Source organism: Gymnoscopelus braueri, assembly GCF_963280865.1.
Source record: "Gymnoscopelus braueri genome assembly, chromosome: 17".
Taxonomy (NCBI): domain Eukaryota; kingdom Metazoa; phylum Chordata; class Actinopteri; order Myctophiformes; family Myctophidae; genus Gymnoscopelus; species Gymnoscopelus braueri.
In genome coordinates this window covers 34890440-34913261 of record NC_137617.1, presented here as the reverse complement: position 1 = coordinate 34913261, position 22822 = coordinate 34890440, and the positions used below count along the sequence as shown (strand labels likewise).

The 22822-nt window shown below is 42.4% G+C and overlaps 1 protein-coding gene across 6 annotated transcripts; it reads left to right on the top strand.

Annotated features, from left to right (window-relative positions):
* Positions 1-78: 78 nt before the first annotated feature.
* exoc7 (exocyst complex component 7) lies at positions 79-17345 on the top strand. 6 transcript variants are annotated; one of them, XM_080454511.1, is made up of 20 exons: positions 79-272; positions 451-516; positions 1183-1367; positions 1638-1743; positions 2156-2378; positions 3784-3951; positions 7072-7164; positions 7904-7972; positions 8998-9143; positions 9382-9534; positions 9652-9750; positions 10292-10354; positions 10675-10741; positions 13389-13454; positions 13678-13798; positions 14063-14158; positions 14294-14357; positions 14597-14638; positions 14996-15129; positions 15474-17345. In XM_080454511.1, exons 1-20 carry the CDS (start codon positions 213-215, stop codon positions 15574-15576), a joined length of 2124 nt encoding a protein of 707 aa, XP_080310637.1. In that variant the 5' UTR covers positions 79-212; the 3' UTR covers positions 15577-17345. The 6 variants fall into 6 exon arrangements, with proteins under 6 accessions (XP_080310637.1, XP_080310632.1, XP_080310634.1 ...); XM_080454506.1 differs by lacking the exon at positions 7904-7972 and adding an exon at positions 4956-4967; XM_080454508.1 differs by lacking the exon at positions 7072-7164 and adding an exon at positions 4956-4967 and having other exon boundaries at positions 15474-17344.
* Positions 17346-22822: the final 5477 nt, after the last annotated feature.

Sequence of the window (22822 nt, the reverse complement as noted above, 5' to 3'; positions counted from 1 at the left end):
AAAGATGGCGTCTTTTTCATACCCGTGTCTAACTCTGCTCACAAGACGGATGCGGAAGAGTTCCTCCCCTCAAGCAACAGCAGCAGCAGCATCAGCAGATCCGAGAGGTCGTTGTTGTTGTTGTTATTGTTTTGTGAAAAGGAGTGCTCTGTGAACCTATTTTTGCGTGACAGTTGGTTCTATTTGAATGGGAATTGCCTCAAACCTTCAGGATGATCCCCACCGAGGATGCGTCCGCCCGGAAGAGGGAGATCGAGGAGAAGCTAAGACAGGTCGGAGATATGGGAAACATTATGAGCAACAATCATAGCAATAAATAATACTCATTAATCTGCCCACATAGCAGTTTACCGGTGTTTAAATTACTATTTATTCGTGGTCTAATTATTTGTCACTCCTGGGTTTAGTGTGGCATTGCCTGAGTGATTGTGTAATGTGTCATCATTGCAGGAACAAGAAACATTGTCATTCATCAGAGAAAATCTGGAGAAGAGTGATCAACAGACTAAAGGAATGGTATGATGAACAAAACGGATAAGGCTTTATTTAGATGAAAACCCTATACATAATATGATTAATCATGAGATGCTAAATGATTCACTGCAGTGCTACATTGCATATTTTGTACTCTTGACCCTCTATGCAGTGGTTCTCTCAACCAGTGGTCCTTAAGGGGGTTCCAGGTGGTCCCCAGCTAAATGATGGAGAGTTGGTAACCAAATGGACCCTTCAAGTTCAAGTTTATTATGTCCCAAACTGGGCAATTTATGTTACAGCACATAATAATAAGAAACTCCAAAACACAGTAAACATACACATATACACATAAACAACAAGACATAAACATAAACATATATATGCTCTCAAGAGTTTAATTATTGTTAAACATCTGCATTACTTAATTTCCAAGAAGTTTACACAATTAGAGAAGGTAGAAGAATTGTTATGTTGATTAACGTTTGCCTGTTATCTCTCCTATTGGTACCAACATCAATACAGCATGTAATTGTGGACAGAATCGTATCCAACGATAACAAAATATTCCAAGTCTTGGGTCTGAGAGGCTAAATCTCATCATCTCAACGGTGGTCCGTGGCTCAGATGCCGAATGAATAATGGACCCGGATATGAAAAGGGTTGAAAACCACTGCTCTATGGTTTTACATTTCCCCCTTTCCAAAGGTGTCCATCCTGTCCTCTTTTGAGAGCCGTCTGATGCAGCTGGAGAACTCCATCATCCCAGTTCACAAACAGACAGAGAACCTGCAGCGGCTGCAGGAAAACGTAGATAAGACACTGTCCTGCATGGACCACGTGATCAGCTACTACCATGTGGCCAAAGACACAGACAGGATCATCAGAGAGGGGTGAGACTGTCTGCCGCTGTAAATGGCACCCACTGTTCCTAATAGTTAGGATAGGTTAAATGGAAATGGTCTGGCGGACACATTTCTTGTATGTGCATTGTGCATATGTACCGTGGGAAAAAATAACCCATTTCCCATGCCCACATCTTTGTCTGACACACCCAAATCCTCACTTCCTGCTGTGCTGTTCTTAAGGAGATACTGGGTTCTTGGGGATAAATAATAGTTCTAAATATGTTATGATGATAATAAACAATTATTTGTTTTCAGACCCACAGGCAGACTGGATGAGTACCTGGCCTGTATCGCTAAAATCCAGAAAGCAGTGGAATATTTCCAAGACAACAATCCTGACAGTCCAGAACTTAACACAGTGGTACAGTATTATATGCCGCAAACCGGTCATTCAGGTCACTAAATCATTAAGCTACTTTAACCAGTGGGCTGCTACTGTGCACATACTCATGAATTAATGTATTTTTCCCATTCAATACCTCCTGCATTGCAGGCAACCCCATCCCCAAATGGTCTCGCCTGTCACTATTCTTAAAGTTGTAATTGTTGAACTTTAGTAGAAACTTGGATAGCTTACTGGGTATATGATATAAGACAGATGAGATATTGTTGATCATCTTTATCTCTGGCTTCTGTGCCCTGGAAGCAAGGAACAGGAAGTCACTATCTGTGCACGATGAACATTTTCATGACCACGTAGCTATACAACCTAAGGTTCTACTGGAATTCCACAGAAAAGGGACGACGTTGCCATTTTAGTGTTTCCTTTGCAGAAAGCCCGCTTTGAGAAGGGGAAAGAGCTGCTGGAGGCGGAGTTCCGCAGCCTGCTGACCCGTAACAGCAAGGCCGTTCCTCCCATTCTCATCCTGGACGCCATCACCGTGGATGAGGAGCTCGAGGTTCAGGATGATGTCATACTCGAACACCTGCCCGAGAATGTGCTCCAAGATATCATCTGCATCTCTGGCTGGCTGGTGGAATATGGACGCAACCAGGGTACCTGTCTTTTTTTCGAGGAGAAACTGCGGCTAATGGCCTGATTTAATATATACTTGGCTGCGTATCATGTCGTGTACCATAAATAGACAATTTGAGCTTGTAGACTGGCTATATTTGGGAAATGTTCTGCACAACCAACAGCACATCCTGTCCATCGCTCCACCATGCACTGTTGGTCTTTCCTTCCTTCTCTATTTCCTCTTTTGGATTTCCTGTATCCCTATTCTCGAAAAGAGACAATGTTGACAATGACCAGGACCGAGTTTAGTTTTGGTTGTTGCTCACACGTTCAGTAATGTGTGACAGTAATGTTACACTTAAGACATTGGATTTAAACAGTTTTTAGTATGATCGAGAATGTCAAATGGCCTTCAAGCTGCGTTATCAATAGTGGTGCATATATTATTGTAAATATCTTTGTTTCCTTGAGTCATTTATCACAAATCCTCTCTCCATTTCACCAGACCAGTGTGTCCGGCAAATAGCTGTGAGTGTGAAATGCAGAAGGACAGAAGGCGATGACAGCCAGTAGTGTTGCTTATTATTGTCACCTAGATTTCCTAGAGGAAGGCTAGTGCCAATGGTGGTGGGAGGATGACTCACCCAGTGAGCCATTAGATATTGTAGCGTCCACAAAGAATATTACGCAACAATAAAGTGAATAGTTTTTTATTCAGAACGAGATTGATATTTCACCACAAATAAAAACATCAACCTGCATGAATGAGGCATCAAGTATATGAATAGTTCAATGCAAAATATTTGTATTCGTCGCGCTTGCGGAGTGTAAAGCCTTTCAAGTCTTCATGTGTTCCTATGACACTATTTCTAACATAGTCCACTTTTTAAGATTTGGAGAGCATGTACGTTTACACTGTAAACGTACATGCTCTCCAAATCTTAAAAATCATCCTCTGTAAACTTTACAGAGGATAATTCTTGTAGCCGAGACAATGGAAAGTTTTAATTTGATACATGTTTGGGACCCCAGTAAGCATTAGGGCTAGGCAATATGACTTCAAATCAATATCACGATTATGTCAAACATTTGCCTCGTTTATGATTGATGTATGATTAGTATCTTTTAAATAGTGAAAATACCAGATCTACAAGCGCACAACGTGCCGCGATGCTACGTGTTTCTGCTATTTTTGCACACCACCATTGTATTAAGTGGTTAATCAGACTAATCGATGTAGTCAATTATAAAAAATCGATTAGAACATTTTTGTGTTGATTCGTTGATATATAAGGAAAAGACAACTTGCGCCTCAATTATTTAAGGTTAAGTCTATTATTGGTTCTGATTACCCAGCCCTAGTAAGCATAGTCTTGGCGATACCCAGGTGATTTTTTATAATCGTGTTGTGTCTAACTGTGTTTTGTTATGTCTGCCCTGCAGATTTCATGAATGTGTACTGTCAGATCAGGTCCAGCCAGCTGGACCGTTCCATCAAGGGCCTGAAAGATCACTTTCGCAAGAACAGTGCTTCTTCTGGGATCCTCTATTCACCGGCAGTCCAGACCAAGCGCAAGGAGACGCCAACCAAAAAGGCTCCCAAGAGACCAGGTCAGAACGGTGTTAATTTTGACAGCAAATCTTTATTTAGTTTTGGTCATCATTTTGTCATCTGAAATGTTTTACTTTTAGTCTAGTTTTAGTTGACTAAATATTATAAGATTTCTTAGGCCTTGATGGCGTCCGAATACCTGATTTGTGGATCGGCTACCGAAAATAGCCGATCTTCAAGCTCACAATGCGCCTGTGACGCGCTGTGAGCTTGTGGATCGGCTATTTCCAGAGTGTGACATCTACGCACAACCAAGCATGAAATGACTTGTCTTGGTTCTGCTGGATCTCTTCTCCACGAGTCCCTCCCTAACATTTTAGTCTAGTTTTTATTTGTTGACGAAATTGTCCATATATTTAGTCATAGTTTTATCCATCATAACTTCAGTGAAAAACGGTAGTCGCCGAAACATTTTTCGTCATTGTTTTAGTCGACGAAATTAACACTTGGTCAAAACAGCTGTAACTTGAATATACAAAGAAATTACTGACACATTTAATAATTGTACACTTAAATTTATTTTAGAAAAAAATTGGAAACATTTTCAACATGGTAACAATTATGACGATTACACAAAAATAATTGCAATTATCTCAAATAATTGCAATTGGGCGACTATGTAATAATTGTGACAGGCCTAATAGCCGACCTACAATCTCACAACGTTGAGAGATTGTAGATTAGCTATTTTTTCTATTTGTCATATGACACGGTGTGTAGGGCTTAAGTGGTTAATCAGACATCACAACCAACACTAACCTAACCATTCAGAATCTGTCGATTTGTGGACCTCCTCGGCTCCCACGTGTCAGCTTCAAGACAACCCCAGCAATCACGTTGAGTGCATGCTCCACTGTCGAGAAGACCCGTCTATGAGCCTGATTACTGAACCGTTATGCACAGCCAACAGCCCCTCCACTATTTACCTCCTGTGATTTTAGTCTTGTGACTTAACTAACATTTCACCCTTTCCTCTTTCATAATCCTTGTGTTGTGATGACAGTCTACATCCCAGGTAAAGACAAAGCTTTAGTGTGTGTTTTTAGTGCCATCATTTTGCGGGGCTTTTATCACTTTTATCAATTGAAAGCACATTTTTAACCCATTCAATCAGGGAAATAATCTGTGTCATTTTAGATTTCTTTGGCTATTCAAAAATCGCAGATATCCAAGCTCATAGTGCGGCACAGAGTGCCGGTCTATGAGCTTGTAGATCTGCGATTTTTGAAAAATCGAGAAAATGTGTGCAAATCTTTGAATATATATTTTTTAAAGCCGACATTTGTACTCAAATCTTTGCTTCTGGGGGTTACCCTGGAACAAAACATTTTGAGATGGGGGTCCGCGGCCAAATACGTATCTAAAAATGTTTTCAAAATCCTAACGGTATGTTGCTATATCAGTGGTGCTCCAACTTTTCCATGTCAAGGACCCCCAAAAGGATATGTATTTGGCCACGGACCCCCATCTCAAAATGTTTTGAGATGGGGGGTCTCAAAAGAAAAGATTTGAGTTACAAATGTTCGCTTTAAAAAAATATGTATTCAAAGATTTGCACAACTCTTCCTAGATTTTTCCAAAATAGCAGATCTACAAGCTCATAGCGCTGCACTCGGTGCCGCACTATGAGCTTGTTGATCTGCTATTTCTTGAATATCCAAAGAAATCTTAAAATGACACAGATGCGTTACCGGTCTTAATGGAGTAAACAAGGGGATCAAGTGGCCGCATTTATTTTTATTTAGCAGTCCTTCAAACATGTAATGTAAGTAGGATGTAGAACCTTTACCAAGTGTCCTAGACAGACATACAGTAGCTTCGATGTCTGGAGCGATGGAGCTTCTCGCTACTATACTGTAGAAGAGTGAAGTTATTATTTCTATCACTGCTGGGTTGATGTGTGCTTGTGTGTGTGTGTGTGTTTTGTGCTTTCTCTGTGGTGAAAATAGCTGGCATATTGAATTAATGAGTGTTAGGGTGGACAGGTAGTGTAGTAGCCTGTAGGCCAATCTGTTTAGCTTCAGCTGGGCAGAGAGAAGGCTTGTGTGTGACAATGCTGCTTAACCACTTTCAAGTGAACCTAGTGTCCCTATTTTGGGCATGTCAATATAGGTGAAATATTTATGAAATGTAAAAGAATTTAAAAACATTTCAAAAGTTGACATGTTCAAATACCAAAAATGTTCGATCTACAAGCTCACAACGCATCACGATGCATTGTGTGATTGTAGATCAGCTCTTTTCGCTGTGTGACGAAAAATATATAGGGCTCAAGTGGTTAAGCAGTGTAATCAGTGTTCACTCACAGCATGTTTTTGCTATTGCTTGCACTAAAACGCCTTAACATCACATTCACTGAGTAAAGGATTTGTTGAAAAGATATAGTAAAAAATAGACGCCATTATAATGGAACATGTGATGCAGTGTAGAGCGAGAGGCGGACATCCTGAAACGTAGGGCGACGTACGGCCTGCCCTATGCCACAAGCTGCTTTGTCAGTTCCGGTCATTATGCTAACACGCTCTTATTTGATGTTAATGCTAACTAACCCACTAACAGAGTCAATATACTGTATTGTTTTACCTGTGGGCCCTGAACCCTTTGTATATGTATTTTGCACCACAGACCATGTAACAAATTGTTGTTGTTTTTCTAATGAGTATTAATAATAATAATAATGTAATAATGCTGGATATGACTTATATTAATAATCATATTGGCTGTTTTGTGTTTGTAACTTTGTAATTGACCTAACCTTTTTATTTTACTTTTTACGTTATGGGGTGTGTGGTGGGGTTTTGGCACACATGCTCTAGTCTAGTCTGTTTGCTTGTTTTTGTCGTCATGTACTAGCTGTGCTGGTCATTCTGTGTTGTAGTTGTGGTGATGCTAGGTTGTGCTTCCGCTGGGCGCCGTGCCCGCTGACACCACTCCGTGTGGACCGTGTGTGCTTCGGTGGTGGGAGGGATGTGGTGTGTGCGTTTCATCACTCACTTCCTAGCTCTCCTCTCCTCCTTCCTCTTTCTTCCCTCCCCCTTCTCCTCCTCCTCCTCCTCTTTGTTCTCTGTCTCTTGGGCTCTCTGGACCTCCCTGGACCTTGTCTCTGTGTATGGGACCAGGGACCATTCGCAAGGCTCAGAACCTTCTCAAACAGTACTCACAGCATGGGCTGGAGGGGAAAAAGGGGGGCTCTAACCTCACTCCTTTGGAAGGTAACGCACCTCTGTCTTCTCTTTGGTGTCTCTCTCTCTCTCTCTCTCTCTCTGTCCGCACTCTCCCCAGGTAACTGGGGCAACTGTTGCATCTCGGGACTTATTCACACGGTGGCCATGTTGCTCTCATGTTTACAGTATGTCAACTTACATCACAACCCGACACCCCCCACCCCCACCCCTCCAGTATGGTGTGACAGCAAAATGGCTACCGTGTTAATATGGCCAACTAAGGAGAGCAACAGACATAGATGAAGCTCCTCAGAGTTACAGCAGCTCTTAGACATTGCATAATCTTCAAAATTTTGTAATGATCAAGAATACAAATCATTGCAACTGAATATTCCAACTGGAACTGAGAATTTTAAAACAGCTCTAAATAATTGATATCCCTTCTTGACATTATGTGGGCTAAGTGAGAGATGCAATGCTTCTATAGCTGGTGCCACATCTGGGTAATGGTCTTTAAAAAAACTTCTATAGGTAAACTTTTAGCGTAACACCCACTGACTAACTTAGACATCCGGGCGCTTCCTCCTGCCCGTGGCTCTCCCCCCCCCCCCCCCCCCTATCTACCCTGCTGTGGAGGGTAACCCCCTGCTTCCCCCCTGCTGGCTGCTTGGTGGTCGGTGTAAGTGTCATACCAAGTCCCAGGCTTGGCCCTTGGCTTTATAGTCATAACCCAGGGTGGTGGCATGACCAGGTACAAGTCCCTGATAACTCCACCCCCAACCATTAGGTCACGATCATGACCCGCGGGTCAAACACCACTCCGATGCCCTGACTGACAAGCACGGGGCCGCAGCAGGTGAGTGAGGGGAGCAGTTGTGATATAGAAAGAGACTGCATTACCCATAAAGAACCTCTCACCCTGGATTTAATTGTTATGTCAAAATGGACCTGTAAGGGTCCATTTGTACACAGAGCTTAAATGAACTCGGTCAACACACACGCACTTACACACAGAGAAATTGTGTTCATAAAATTAATAATGTTTTATTGAATTGTGAGTAGAATCTGTGTCAGTGGATGTGTGCTGATAGCCATTCTGTTTAGTGCAGGGATATCTGCTGCATAGAAATGAACCTAAATGGGTTTTTCTTTTAAGTAAATGGCATGCAAATCCACGACGTTAATGGAATATGAAGATTCGCTCACTTCACACATGATCAAAGCCCCAATTTGTGGTAAATGTGACACATTGTCACATCACATGGTAGTACTGCGTAATGAACGCCCTCTCCTAGTAAGTGCCTACATGTTTAAAATTACTGTATTATTTTAAACACTTTATTATTTTCACACACAGACAACAGACAGTCACAAAATTTAAACGGAACAATCCAGAACCACACTACAAAGGACGAAAATCGTACACAAAATCTAAATGGGTATAAACAACAGAAAATCTAATTCTTTATCAGCAATTCCCTGTGTCCATTTCCACCCCACAGATTACTGTGTTTTACCTCTAAACCCACACGTAGGAGTACACACACACAGAGAGAGTCCTTTGGCTCACATTAACGGCTGAATTATCCTCAGTTGCGCGGCACTACCACTTGCTAAAAAGCTTACTGTGTTTTGCCTCTAAATCCACACGTAGGAGTACACACACACACACACAGAGAGTCCTTTGGCTCACATTAACGGCTGAATTATCCTCAGTTGCGCGGCAGTGCCGCTTGCTAAAAAGAGCTGATCTACGAGTTCACATCACGACGCGCTATGAGCTTGTAGATCAGCTATTTTTGGCGCACAACACTGCCGTGCAACTGGCTTAAGTGAGTCCCCTGTCTTGGTTTCCCCTCTCACTTGACCTTGCACTCCCAGGAAAGGATGACGTCTTGGACATCGAGATCGACTCATACATCCACTGCATCAGTGCCTTTGTAAAGCTGGCGCAGAGCGAGTATGCCCTTCTGACTGAGATCATTCCTGAACACCACCAGAAGAAGACCTTTGACTCCCTCATCCAGGTCAGGGAAGAACAAAAACACACCTTTCTCATTTAGCATTATTTTCCACATGATCTATGTATATTTGTCTATATGCTTAGCCGCTGAAGTTGTGCTGTAAACTACAGTACAATCTGTGTATATGAAAACTACAACCTATACTTTTAGCCGCCACTTTTTCAAAACGCTTCAGAGAAACAAAAGGCTAAATGTGCTATGAACTTAACTTTATTGTGTTCTTTGCCTATACTCTCCACAGGAGGCCCTGGACAACCTGATGCTTGAAGGTGACAACATCGTATCCGCGGCTCGCAGGGCCATCATGCGTCATGACTACTCTGCTGTCCTCACCATCTTCCCTATCCTCAAACATCTCAAGATGACCAAGCCTGAATTTGACACAACACTCCAAGTATGTTTCTTTGTAGCCTCATCACATGCATAGTTTATAGTATCAGACTTGCATTATCGCCTAAATGATCAGCAGGGGATGCAAGACACAGTAGCTGTGTTATTACATTGTTTACAGGGCACAGCAGCGAGCACCAAGAACAAACTGCCAACTCTCATCACCTCCATGGAAACTATCGGAGCCAAGGCTCTGGAAGAGTTTGCAGACAGTATAAAGGCAAGCAACCCTTCCTACGCACAGAGCTCCGTTAACCCATTAAGACCTGGAACTGTGTCATTTTTAGATTTGAGCTAAAAAGCATTATTTTACACTTTGGGCTATTTAAAAATAGCAGATATACAAGCTCATAGCGCGGCACCGAGTGCCGCGCTACGAGCTTGTAGATCTGCTATTTTTGAAAAATCGTGAAAATGTGTGCAAATCTTTGAATATATATATTTTTAAAGCGAACATTTTCAACTCAAATCGTTGCTTCTGGGGGTCCCTGGAACAACATATTTTGATGGGGGTCCGCGGCCAAATACATATAATTTTGGGGGTCCTTGACATGAAAAAGATTGAACACCACTGATATAGAAACATACGTTTTTCAGAATACTGTTGAGATTTAGGAGACATGTAGAATCGGCTTCAGGTCTCAATGGGTTAAACATTGCAAGATTAACAGAGCACTCATTATCTCCTCTATTTATTTACTATTTATCCACCCAAACATCCGCAGTTATGTCATTATCCTGTTTCTCCTGTCCAATCACAGAATGACCCTGACAAGGAATACAACATGCCCAAGGATGGGACCGTCCATGAGCTGACTAGCAATGTAAGCTATTCCATTTACTCTTAGGCTCTATTTATACTGAGTTGCGTGCGGGTGTCGGGCGCTCAAAATAGCCAATGTACAAGCATGATGCGTTGTGAGCTTGTAGATACGCTATTTACTATAACTCAGGCATTAGGCAATGGTGCATTAGGTGCGCAACACCACCACACTTCAACTTCCCCCCTATAAGGGCTTTCACTGTTTGAATGTTTCTGTGAAGTCGGACGGTCTCCTGGGCAACTGCTAATTGCACAGAGCGGACGATGGCAGTTAAATCAATAAAGTGACGTGATCTTGACCTTTGGTCCATTACCTTTTAGGCCATCCTGTTTCTGCAGCAGCTGCTTGACTTCCAGGAGACTGCCGGAGCCATGCTAGCCTCTCAGGGTAGGTAGGGCTGCGTCACTGTGGCCCGGAGGCTACTGCTCTCCACCGCATACTGTACATCTCCTGCTCCTCCCTCTATCCCACCAGCCCCATGAAAACTCTAATTGCATAGAAGATGCCATTCGCAGTGATGCTGCTCGGCCGCCTGCATTTTAAAAATGATTTACCACGTCCGTGCATGTAACTGGCATGTTGGGTCAGGTCTTTTCTTTGACATGCACACAGGACTTAAGCATTTCTGCCTTTTTTTTGCCTTAGTGCACTGTTCTTCCAGCGTCAACAGCACTGGTGGTTCTTTAGATGTCTATATTTGTAAACTTGTAAGCTCGCATGTTAAAAAGTATGGTTTGGTAAATCTCTCACTGATACATAACAGCACGGGGTTCATGCATTCATTGTGTTTTAGTTATACGCCAAATTCAGTCACGAACATCCATTTCACACTCGCACTAATATACTGTAAATGTAGGATGAAGTCTCAGTTGTGCGGCTTTGAGGGACTGCAGGTGAGGGTCCATGTTACTGTACTTGTCTGTACTGAAAAGTCATTCTCATCTGTCATGGGCGATTACTCCTCTCCCACAAAATCCCTACATCTCTCTCCCCACCACACCTGTATGGCTCAGCGCTACTTTGTACACTGCAGTCAGAGATAGTAGCTCCCAGGTTCACCTTTCATTTCAATGCCCACTGATGTGTAGGCTTTCCTCTCCTCTTAGGTTCCATAACATCCTGCCTTCCTCCGCTAACTTCCTACGCTGCCTGTGCTATTTGCCTCCCATTTTCTCATCCTCCTTGCAATCAACTGCCTCTCTGCCTCCAGCAGGAGCCCCCATGATGTGCTTCTGCCCTGCAACAAGGGCTTTGGCCGTCAGGATCACGGGGCTGCATACCAGAAAATGCCAGGAAGCCTCCTGATTGTGGACAGCTGTACATTTAGTATTTAAAAACAATACATTGGATGCATTTGGACAAATTGCGCGATGCATTTACAATAAGATTGTGATGTCCATCTCAAATGAAATAAACTAATTTGTCCTTCTGCCCTTGGAATGGCCTAGTCATCAGAAAAACAAATTCAATATTTATATTCAATTGAACTAACTAATGAAATCACCATTTTCACAATTTCTGCGAAAAAAGCGTCTTTTAATTATTCGGAACGAGTCAGAATTTTGCGTATATTCGCATATTCGCCGGTGTGTAACCGCCTTAATGCTTACCTTAATCTCACTTGAGTGTTAACCACTTTCAACCTGGCGTCCCTATTTTGGGCATGTCATAGGCAAAAAATTATCAAAAATAACAGATCTGGGGGCACGGTGGCACAGTCGGTGGCACAGTCGCCTCACAGCTAGAAGGTCCTGGGTTCGATTCCCGCAGGGGACGCTGTGGGCGCTGGGGGCGTGTTCTCTCCTCCGCGTCATCAGTGCCCATACCCAAGGTGGGGTTGGCGAAAGGGCCTTTCTGTGTGGAGTTTGCATGTTCTCCCCGTGTCTCCTAGGGTAGGTACCCTCACAAAAACATGCAGTAATCCTGGTCACTATACTGCCTCCCCCTGGCCAGCCGGGGCGCCTGATGGAGGGGAAGGGAACTGGTTGGAATAACGTGTTCCTTCCACGCGCTACGTCCAACCCGGGAAACTCTCCCCTGTCAGGTGACAAGAAGGTCAGTTGGCTCTCATGCATTGAAGGAGGCATGAGCTCGGCCCTGGCCTCCCTAGGTTGGCAGAGGGAAGGTAGTGCCCAGGATTACATAGACAATTGGCACTGGGTGTAAAAAATAGGGTTACAAAATCGTGGGATAAAAATTTAAAGTAAAAAAAAAAAAACAGATCTACAAGCTCACAACATGTCAAGATGTGACGTGTTGTGAGCTTGTAGATCACTATTTTCGCCCCACCACGCCATCGTTTGATGAAGTATAAGTGGTTCATTTAACTCTTGAGTGTAAAACATGTACCCTTACAGAGCCATTTTTACACTAGGTTTAGGGTTGAATTAACACTCAGGATTATGCAGTGTTCCTCCTTCTCCCTCAACCGCCTGGTCTCTGGCTGTCAACAGTTTGCTACTTGGCTTGACTCTGCACTAACAACAATCTTTTTCTAACCTTTTTGCACTTCTGCCTCTTCTTTCTCTTCTCTTTCTCTTTTTTTGCTTTACGTCCGTCCCTTTAGTCCTGGGGGACACTTACAATATCCCCTTAGACCCCCGAGGTAAGCAAAGAGATGACCCCCGCCCCCCTCAAGTCTCAGGGTTCTGATGGGCTGAATTCTTGAATGTGCTATTGGATGTAACATGTCTATTAAAGTGGTGATTAGTGTCATTATATTATAACAGCCACTGCTTGTTAGTGAGATATGACACAGGAGAGGAGCTCCATTCCATAATCGGACACTTTTCTGTTATATGTGAATCACTGTGCATGTACGTGTAGAATAGATTGTACTCCTAGATGCTGCCATGGAAACTAGAGCTAAGCACTCCCCTTTTAATTAACACCTAGACGCTTTGGTAATGGAGGTCCCCAACCCTCTTGACCCGCCGGAGAAATAAATGAATTATGACACGAATTTGAATTACAGAATGTCAGAGTGTGAGGAGGACTACTGAATTAATATGCTATGCTAATGTGGAATTTGCAGAGACCAGCTCGTCGGCGAGCAGCTACAGCTCGGAATTCAGCAAAAAGCTCCTCAGCACATATATATGTAAGTAAACACAATTATTATATTAAGAATAGCAGATCTGCAAGCCCATAACTCATCACAGCGTGTTGTGAGCTGGTAGATTGGCTATTTTTACAAGGTGACACCGTCATACAACAAAAGTATAAAAGTAGTTAATTGCATTGTTCATGTACGTCCACGTACGCTACACGTGTTGGCCGTAATTGATGTACTGTACTACTTCTTTTGACTACGTTCTTTTCAGGCAAGGTGTTGGGGAACTTGCAGCTGAATCTTCTCAGTAAATCCAAAGTGTATGAGGATTCAGCTCTGAGTGCCATCTTCCTGCACAACAACTACAACTACATCCTCAAGTCCCTGGAGAAGTAGGCACCATTTTCTCTGTACCATTTCCTTTTGTGAACTCTGACCCTTGAAACCTTACTACATATTGTTTATATTTGTATAATGTCTGTCAAGGCTTATTGTAAATCATTCGGTATAACAGCATCATCTATAAATGGCAAACTTGTTCAGTCAAACTATGCTGGTCTTCAGTGAATGGTCATTGTGTTAACGGTCGGCTTAAAGTGAGCTGAGTGATCTTGATTTCACGCAGAAGACTATTGATTGTGTTCGTCTGTCACCAGGTCAGATCTGATCCAGTTGGTAACAGTGACCCAGAGGAAGGCTGAGAGTCAGTACAGAGAGCTCATAGAGCAGCAGATCCAAATGTACCAGCGCAGGTACACTTTGATCAAGTCTATATCCATTTAACTGAGGAAAACTCACACACACGCACGCCCGGGTCGCCCGCCCGCACACGCAACATCAGCACTGTGCACCATGTTCTGTGGTCTAATGCACTTAATTTCTTCCAGCTGGTTGAAGGTCACAGAACATCTCACCGACAGGAACATGCCCGTCTTCCAACCTGGCACAAAGGTTAGACTCCATTAAGACATTTATGGGCTTGTTATATGAATGATCATGTCAGGACATGTAATTACATTTACCAGAATGTTTTGTCCCTTGATACACTCCTTCAAAGCCTGAGTGATCATTTAATTCTGAGACTGTTCAAATGGAAGCAAATGGACCTATAAGGGTATTAACCATTCTGTGTGTGAAAAAGTAAATGCGATTCATTTTGTTTTTTGACACTTTTTCTTATCTCGCTCCAGCTGAAAGACAAGGAGCGGCAAGTGATCAAAGACAAATTCAAGGTAAGGTCAAAATCACCCTTGGTGATACAGATTTCAATCTCTCTGAACCTTTTTTAATCTCAAGGACCCCCAGTTTTATAGGCATTAAGCCATGGACCCCCATTTGATAAGATTTTTATCTCTGGGACCCCAATCTGCAGAGTAAATTCCTCAGTGTTAAGTTAACTCTCAGTGTTACAGACCCGTAAGGTTGCATTTTGTTCCGAGAATTTATAATTTAGCCGCGGACCCCCTCAAGGACCCCTGAGGGTTCCCGGGCCCCACTTGGAGAACCACTGTTCTATAAAGATCAGTACATTGTGATTCTGTCGTGGATATCAGATGATGTAGTCGCAGATTCTCTCGCTTGACTTCCAGGGGTTCAACGATGGCTTGGAGGAGCTGTGTAAGATTCAGAAGGTGTGGGCAATTCCTGACAAGGAGCAGCGGGATTTCATCCGCCAGGCCCAGAGGAGAGTGGTGTCTGATGCCTACAGGGCCTTTCTACAGAGGTGAGAAAGATGATGATAATAATGATACACTGTCAAATCCTGAGTGTTAAATTTAACCACTTTCCACACATCGTTTTTTACCTCACCCGCACAACAATATTCTGTCAACTCTTTCCCATGGAAAGAAGTTGTATACTGTGTATATGAATAACATTACTGCAGATAAATTAAAATCAAATAAATAAAAAGAATGGGCTATTTAACAAAACATTTGAACTTATTTTAGATATTTGATAGATCTCTTTTGGAAATTGGTTCCAATTGTTGGACCTTTTTTAGCTTGTTTTGTAAATCTTTGATTTAGCCTGACTTTTGTTTCTTTCCTCATGTATTTCCACTTGTAGATGTGCCAACATCTCGTTCACCAAGAACCCAGAGAAGTATCACAAGTATCGTACAGATCAGGTGGAAGAGATGATCGAAAGGCTGTTTGACACCTCAGCCTGAACTGTGCTTCTTAACCCATTAATACCTGAAGCCGATTCTAAAAATCCCCCCCCAGTCATTCTCATTTACGAATGGAAACGCATCTCACCCGGATAGATGACTAAAATACCTGGCTCCATAACAATTGAGGTACATCTTCCTGCTCAAGCCTCCCCTTACACTACCACTTAAGCCTAAATTATCCAGCGTCGTACGAACTGTGTCATTTACCATAAATAGATGATTTTCAAATGAAAAACATGACGATGTGTCATGTTGTTCATTTAAAAAAGGAGGAGGCTGCACAGCTCCTAGCCACGATGTAAAATAGATTTTGGAAGGCAACGTTTTGACTGGATAGTTCCTCAGGAAGACAGGCATGGAAGACTATCCAGTCAAAACGTTGTTTTAAAAAGTCTGTTTTTCCTCCTCCTTTTTTCTGTTATATTTCTACCGTGGTCAGCACCTCCTCGATGCCGGTGTGCGCTTGTTTGCCTCAAAATTTTCAGTTAAAATTCAGTTATTTTCAGTACACAACATGGTTGTACGACAATCTGTAAACTAGGCTTTAGGCTCTTTGTGTGAGATAAATGTTAATTTTTTGTACAACAATGTAAAAATGATGTATTTATATGTAATTTGTCCCCTCTAAGTGTCTGAAACAAATAAAGGGAAATCAGAAGTGATGTGTTTTGTGACAGTCATGTGTGGCTACAGAACAGCACAGGACTTATAATTGTATTATAAGTATAATTGTACTATTTTAATCTAATAGTGAAGCAGAGAATAGAATTTCCAGTGGCAATTTGTTGTCCGAGGTGCAGAGTACCATGCATTTTCACAAATGTGATTTCTATGTTTGATTTAGATGCATCTGTGCCTTATGCAAACAAGTCACAGTCTCCTTTCCTGATCAAGGTTAGGGAGCATGTGGTGTGAAGAAAAGAAAAGAAAAAACCTTGAATGGGAGATTTCTTTAAAGAAAAAGGCAATTATTTATCAGATAGCAGTCGTGCGATGAAGTATAAATCATAATTAACCACTTGAACTCTTAACGCCCCCTATTTTGGGGGGAACATTCGCCGGAAATAGCCAATCTACAAGCTTGTGGATCGTCTATTTCTGGCTCAGATTTGGTGTAGAAGGAAAGACGAGCAGACCAAGTGTAGAGCCAACTCAGGTCCGTTTTACAAAGTATAGAGGGTTTAAATGGTTAAGTTAGATGAGATGTCAGCAACAGATGGAGTCTCCTTTCTTGAGAAGACAAAACTCACACATGGCAAGTGGGAATGTAAATCAGTGAGATAGACTGTTGAACATGACAGACACTTAGATTTTAACACACTTGAGCACAAGTAGGTGGTCGTCATTTCAATTAAATAAGCCAAATAAAGCTGTGAAATTATTCTAGTTTTGTGTAAAAAAACAACGTGAAACTGAATCTGATGCATTAAAAACATCTGTTATCTGGGCTTTGAGTTCCTTAGCCAAGAAGAGGGGTTGTTTGGTGACTTGAATATCAGTTAGGGGCTACGTGTACGTGCTTCACTTGGTCCATTTCACAAATGGTATGTCCTCACCGCCCAGCTAAGATTCCCTGAACATCCTCTACTCATGCTATCAGATCAGGAGATACCAGAGCTAAAAGGCTCTAAATGGACAGGCAAGTAATTCGACTGTGACTCTTGTCCTAAGAAGGCAAATGCAAATATAAAGACATGAGTGGTTTGGGGAGAATCATGTTATCTCAGCACGTAGCAGTTGAGGCTTTACACACAAAAAAAAAAAGCTTTTACTTTCTAGGGCTACCATCCATCGAGGACATTGTAATGTTGATAGTAATGTGCTTTGTTGTACGACTGTTATGCAGGGAGAAAATACATCTTTTTCAACTGTAAAACGTGTCGCATCACCTTTATTAAAAATCTGTTATTTTTGGCAAGTGACACGAACAAACGATTGTAGAATAAGGTACAGCATCAGCATAAGCTGTTAAACCACTGCTCATATGGTTGAGAGGGATTATTTGTGTGTGTGTGTGTGTGTGATTAATGTAGCTGACAAGCTTTGACCACAGCATATTATGCAACTGCTATATGCAGAGTTCCATAACACCACAATATTGGTGCTATTCACGGATATTGTAGCATCCTGGGCTGTTAGTGGCTCAGGGGGACTTACCAGCATGTCCCGGGGCACACAGACCTGTCCCACTGCTCCGAGGGTACCAGTGAATCCTGAGATCGCCAGCATGGCCGGCAGAGGACAACAATGCTCCCATACGCTGACAACCCCAGGGGCTGTGAGCAACCAAATTAAGCCTTGACCAGGCATGCCATCTAGAGAAGATGCCAAGCTACCCCTCTACTGGAGATGAACCGCCATGCAGCTACCGATTCCAGATTGAAATAGTGACCGCTGGTCCAACATTGAAACGGCTGCACACCTTACATTGCCATTGGAAGGGCGGGAGCCACGGGCATTGACGAGCCTCAGCCTGGCTATACCGTTCTCAGTGGCAAGCAGGAAATTTGGCTGGCTTGCCGTCAAGGATGAAGTCAGGGACCAACTGTCCACCAGATGGAGAAGAGAAAAAAGAGCATAGAAGCATATGCCGCTTAGCTGCATGAACTAATCAAACACAGCTATCCTGCCTTCTCGTGTCATATTCAAGAGCAGTTGGTTGCTACAAGCAATGATGTCAGTATTCAGCCCAACCGGGCAGTAGTACCAGTACACCGGTCCAGCCAGCTGTCCAGAGTGCTATGTGGGCCAGTGGGCCACCTGTGAGTGTCATGTGCGAGAGCCGACTTTGTCTTTAGGACATGGCTGTGGGTGTTCGACCCATTTGAGAGGAAGAGATGGAGAGACCCTCCACACCAGGCGACCCGAGCACATTGAGGCATTAGAGTCACGTGTAACATTCTGGGATGTGTGGATGAGGGGCACTTTCCATCATACCTCAGGGTACACACACATTGTGTATTGTCTTATTGTTGTGTTAAATTGAGTGTTATTCATTATGGGTAATGTGTTGGGGGGATTAACCAAATGAACAGAATATTCGGTGAAAATAGCCAATCTACAAGCTAACAACGCATTGCAACATGATGCGTTGTGAGATTGTAGCTAAGCTATATAACGCGGTACAAATTAAACAAAGCTCTTTCAATCAGTTAAGTTGACAAGTCGGGTAGGCCAATTAGGGACTTTGATTGGCTAAGCGGCACAAACGTTATGCAAAGCTTCACCAGTCCGTGAAGTTGACGTGTTGGGTTGGTCAATCAGGGAAACCGATGCATACACTTCCCCCAAACACACAGAGACAGATATTTGACGTTTTTCAGTTGTCGTAAACCGTTGTCACTCGGCACTACACGTAGCTCCAGGTCATATAGGACACACACACCAAGTTTGAGGCCGTTCGGTCAGACGGCGTCTGATGCCCGACACACACACACACACACACACACACACACGCACACGCACACGCACACGCACACGCACAGGTTTTGTGAATTAATATATAAGATAAGATGTGTAATTTGGTTGGCCAGCATGTGCTTTTGGAGAGACTGTGAATAGCACCTCCTCCCTTCTGTGCTGTGCTACAAATAAAAGTGGTTGTCATGACTACTCCTTCCAATCTGAAACCACCACTCATTACAATGTTTTGTTGCACAGTGGTAGGCCTATTTGATGTTATCAGGGCCTTAATAATATTTTTTTCTGACACAGGCTAGCTCAGTTTCTACTTGGTCTGGGTTCTTATATACTTGCATATTGCCCACCCATGCATTATTGCGCACCTAGAGGAGCAATCAATTGTTCTGCACACTTACAGTACATCAAAATCCATTTATTCAGAAAATTGTATTGTGCATCACATTTGCACTAAACAGAAAATTATCTTTGATGTGGACGCATCAATACTGATTAGAGAAATCTTAAGGGATTTGAATATTCTTGTGGCATTTTATGGCAGGTTTTCAAAAGATAAAAAAAATCACAAAGGCACCAGTCAAAGCTGCTCTTATTTCATCAAAGCTCAAATGTTAATGGTCAACACTCAACAGCATGCTCAAATTCTGAAATATTGAAAACCAAAATGCATTATGCGATACCATGAACGAGGTAGCCACTTGACATATGTCTTTGTTGAAGTGTGACTAAGTAGAAGAGCAAAAGGATCCGCACACCAGGATTTGATTTAATGCAATGACATTTAGAAACTTTTTGCCCGAAACATTACTGAATTAATGGGAGCTATTTGGTGTGGAGAACTTTCTGCTCTCATCTACATGAGATCCAACACACATTGTATTGGACATTAGGATGTGGATGTCTTTTTTTAAATTTGTTTTGCCTTTTCTTATTTATGTGTGCCTAGGTCTCATATACAGTATAACTGATTTATTGACTGAGGAGGAATCAGGTTAAACTTAGCAAATTCCTAAATCTTAGTGTTAAGAAAAACGAGTGGACCTAATACAGAGCCCTGGGGGACCCCGGTCAAATAAGTATATACTGTAGGTAGGTTTCAAGTGGTTAACTCCATGTTTTAGGTCCTTTGCGCCTGGATAAACTCCAGTGCCTCTTCAGCCAAGTATTTTACCACATAATCTACAACAGCTGTGTTTGATGGCCTTCAGCAGGGAGGTCGCTTGATGTGACAATTCAGCGCACGGTGGCACTTCAGCTTGCTTGATTGGTCAGCTGCCAAATTAACCCAAAGGAAGGCTTTTGCTTGCATTGATTCATCAGTTGCCATGTTGTCCCTATGGGAAGATAGAGCTGCTGACCAATCAGCACAAGCTTAACATTCTCACTGTCCTTTTATCACTCCCTCATTCACAGCAAAATAAGTCTGGGTATGTAAGATACAGTATGTAACATGTCATTTTGTTAATATTCCTTTGCCGTTATAAAACTTTATGATTGAACTCCCTTTGGAATTCTGACATTACCACATCAAGTCAAGTCACCTTTATTTGTATAGCACATTTAAAAACAATAGAAGTTGACCCAAAGTGCTTTCTATTCACAATAGCAGCATAACGACCTCATAAAATACAACATAAAAGAAACATAAAAGCAATACCTCATACAAATACAGCATAACTAAAAGAACATAGAAGCAATACAAAAAATACATTCAATGACCAGAGTAGGCCATAAGTTAATTGCCCTGAGCTGAAGGCAATGGAGAAGAGGTGGGTTTTTAGGATTTAAATCTTTCAATGGTGGAGCTGGACTTAATGTGCAGTGGAAGATTGTTCCAGAGTGTTCTATTCTATTTATGGAGGACGTGTCGTTTGGTGTGACTGGGAGATAAAATTGTGTGTCATCGGCATAGCAGTGGTAAGGGATGCCATGTTTCATCAAAAATACTCTACAAACCAAGCCCTTGTTAACATGCACTACACTGAAGCACTACAGGCCATATGGCTCTTTAATAGAGCCAGCAATGCTTGTTCTTACACCAATAGCACATCATGCAACACATGGTTGCAGCAGTCAAAATCAGCAGGAAACAGTCAGGCTAGTTGAAGCATATACAATAGGCTGTTTTGACAACACAATATGCAAACAAATATATATTAGTATAGTGCATTGTTGCAAATGGCATGTTGCATAATACTCATTCTCATATCCAGTCCAGTAACACCCACGGTTCTTCATACTTATTTCCAGTTCAACCCACACTGTTGAAGCAAGATCTTTCTTGAAGGTTTCTATCAGAAATTTATTTTTATTTATTGTCTCCGCCAGGCCGAAAGGCATGGCGAGAGAGTATGTTTTGCCCCCTGTCCGTCCGTCCGTGTGTGTGTCCGTCCGTGTGTCCGTGTGTCCGTCCTGTCTGTGTGTTAGCAGCTAATCTCTGGCACCGTTGGCCCGGTCGCTGCGAAACTGTGCACACACACTCCCTGGATGCCAATTCAGAACCTCTGCCCCACATTTTTCACATGGGCCTGTTATAGCGCCACCTGGAGGCCGATGTGTGCAAAACACATTTTTTCCCATTACTCCTACAGCTTTTAATTAAACGTCATGCAAATCGGTACACAGTATCTCTATAGTCATTGTGATCAACCCGGATCTGTTCAATTTCCCATATTCCATCCTCATTGGATAAGGTTGGCTTCCAAAGTTTGCAGGATTGGTTAGTTTTGAACAAACTGCCTCAAATCATGAACGCAGCTTGCCATTTCCATAAAATTGCACACGCACATTCCCACTAGGCCGAGGAAGAAATGCCACTTAAAACTTTTCAAATCAGCCTCATGGTGGCGCTATAACAGGCCAATTTGCATTTTTAACTATAACTGCACCGATCTGCGTGAAACTTTGCACGCATACTCCCTAGAGGCCAAGGAAAAACATCTGCACTGCATTTTTCACATCTGCTTTTTACAGCGCCACCAGGAGGCCGACTTATGTCAATAACATTTTTGGATATTAATCCTTCAGATTTTATCCAAACATCACGCAAATCGGTACACAGTATCTCTATAGTCATGTGATCAAGACGCATCTGTCCGATATTTCATATTCCATCCTGATTGGCTAAGGTTGGCTTCCAAAATTTGCAGGATTTGGTCAGTTTTGAACAAAATGTCTCAAATCATGAAAGCAGCTTGCGATTTCCGTGAAAATTTGCACGCACATTCCCACTAGGCCGCGGAAGAAATGCCACCCTTTTCACATTGCCCTGTTATAGTGCCACCAGCAGGTCTACTTTAGCAAAACAAATTTTTGCAACAAAATGCCTCAAATCATGAATGCACGCACATTCCCACTAGGCCGAGGAAGAAATGCCACCCTTTTCACATTGGCCTATCATAGCGCCACCAGGAGGCCACAATAACCTACCTGACCTGGCGGAGACCTGTGCTCCGAGGAGCACTTTTTCTAGTTTACAAATAATACTGTTTGCTATTCATGATAAGGGAAACAAACCGTCACTAATAGTCCTGGAAATGTCCATAATTATATCCAAGATAAATTACCCTTTTCCTCATCAAATTCTTTGAAATGATCTCACAATGCAATTGGATACAAATTCTGCAGAATCTTCCATTAGCAATGTTCTATGTTCCCATGTTTTGCCAGAGTGTATTTGATTTCCAGGAGAAGTACTTAAAGGGGTAGTTCACCCCCCAAATAACTTTTTTTCTATTGATTACTCACCCCATGGAGCCTTGAATTCATGGATATTTATTTGTTTTTGTCTCATTCCTTCCTTTATTATTTGATTATAATAAAT

Bases quoted from the DNA above. Each gene is read 5' to 3' on its own strand.
- exoc7 (XM_080454511.1), top strand. From the start codon at position 213: ATGATCCCCACCGAGGATGCGTCCGCCCGGAAGAGGGAGATCGAGGAG. The intron at 2,379-3,783 runs GTACCTGTCTTT...TCTGCCCTGCAG, and splicing joins GGAATATGGACGCAACCAGG to ATTTCATGAATGTGTACTGT. The intron at 10,355-10,674 runs GTAAGCTATTCC...ATTACCTTTTAG, and splicing joins TCCATGAGCTGACTAGCAAT to GCCATCCTGTTTCTGCAGCA.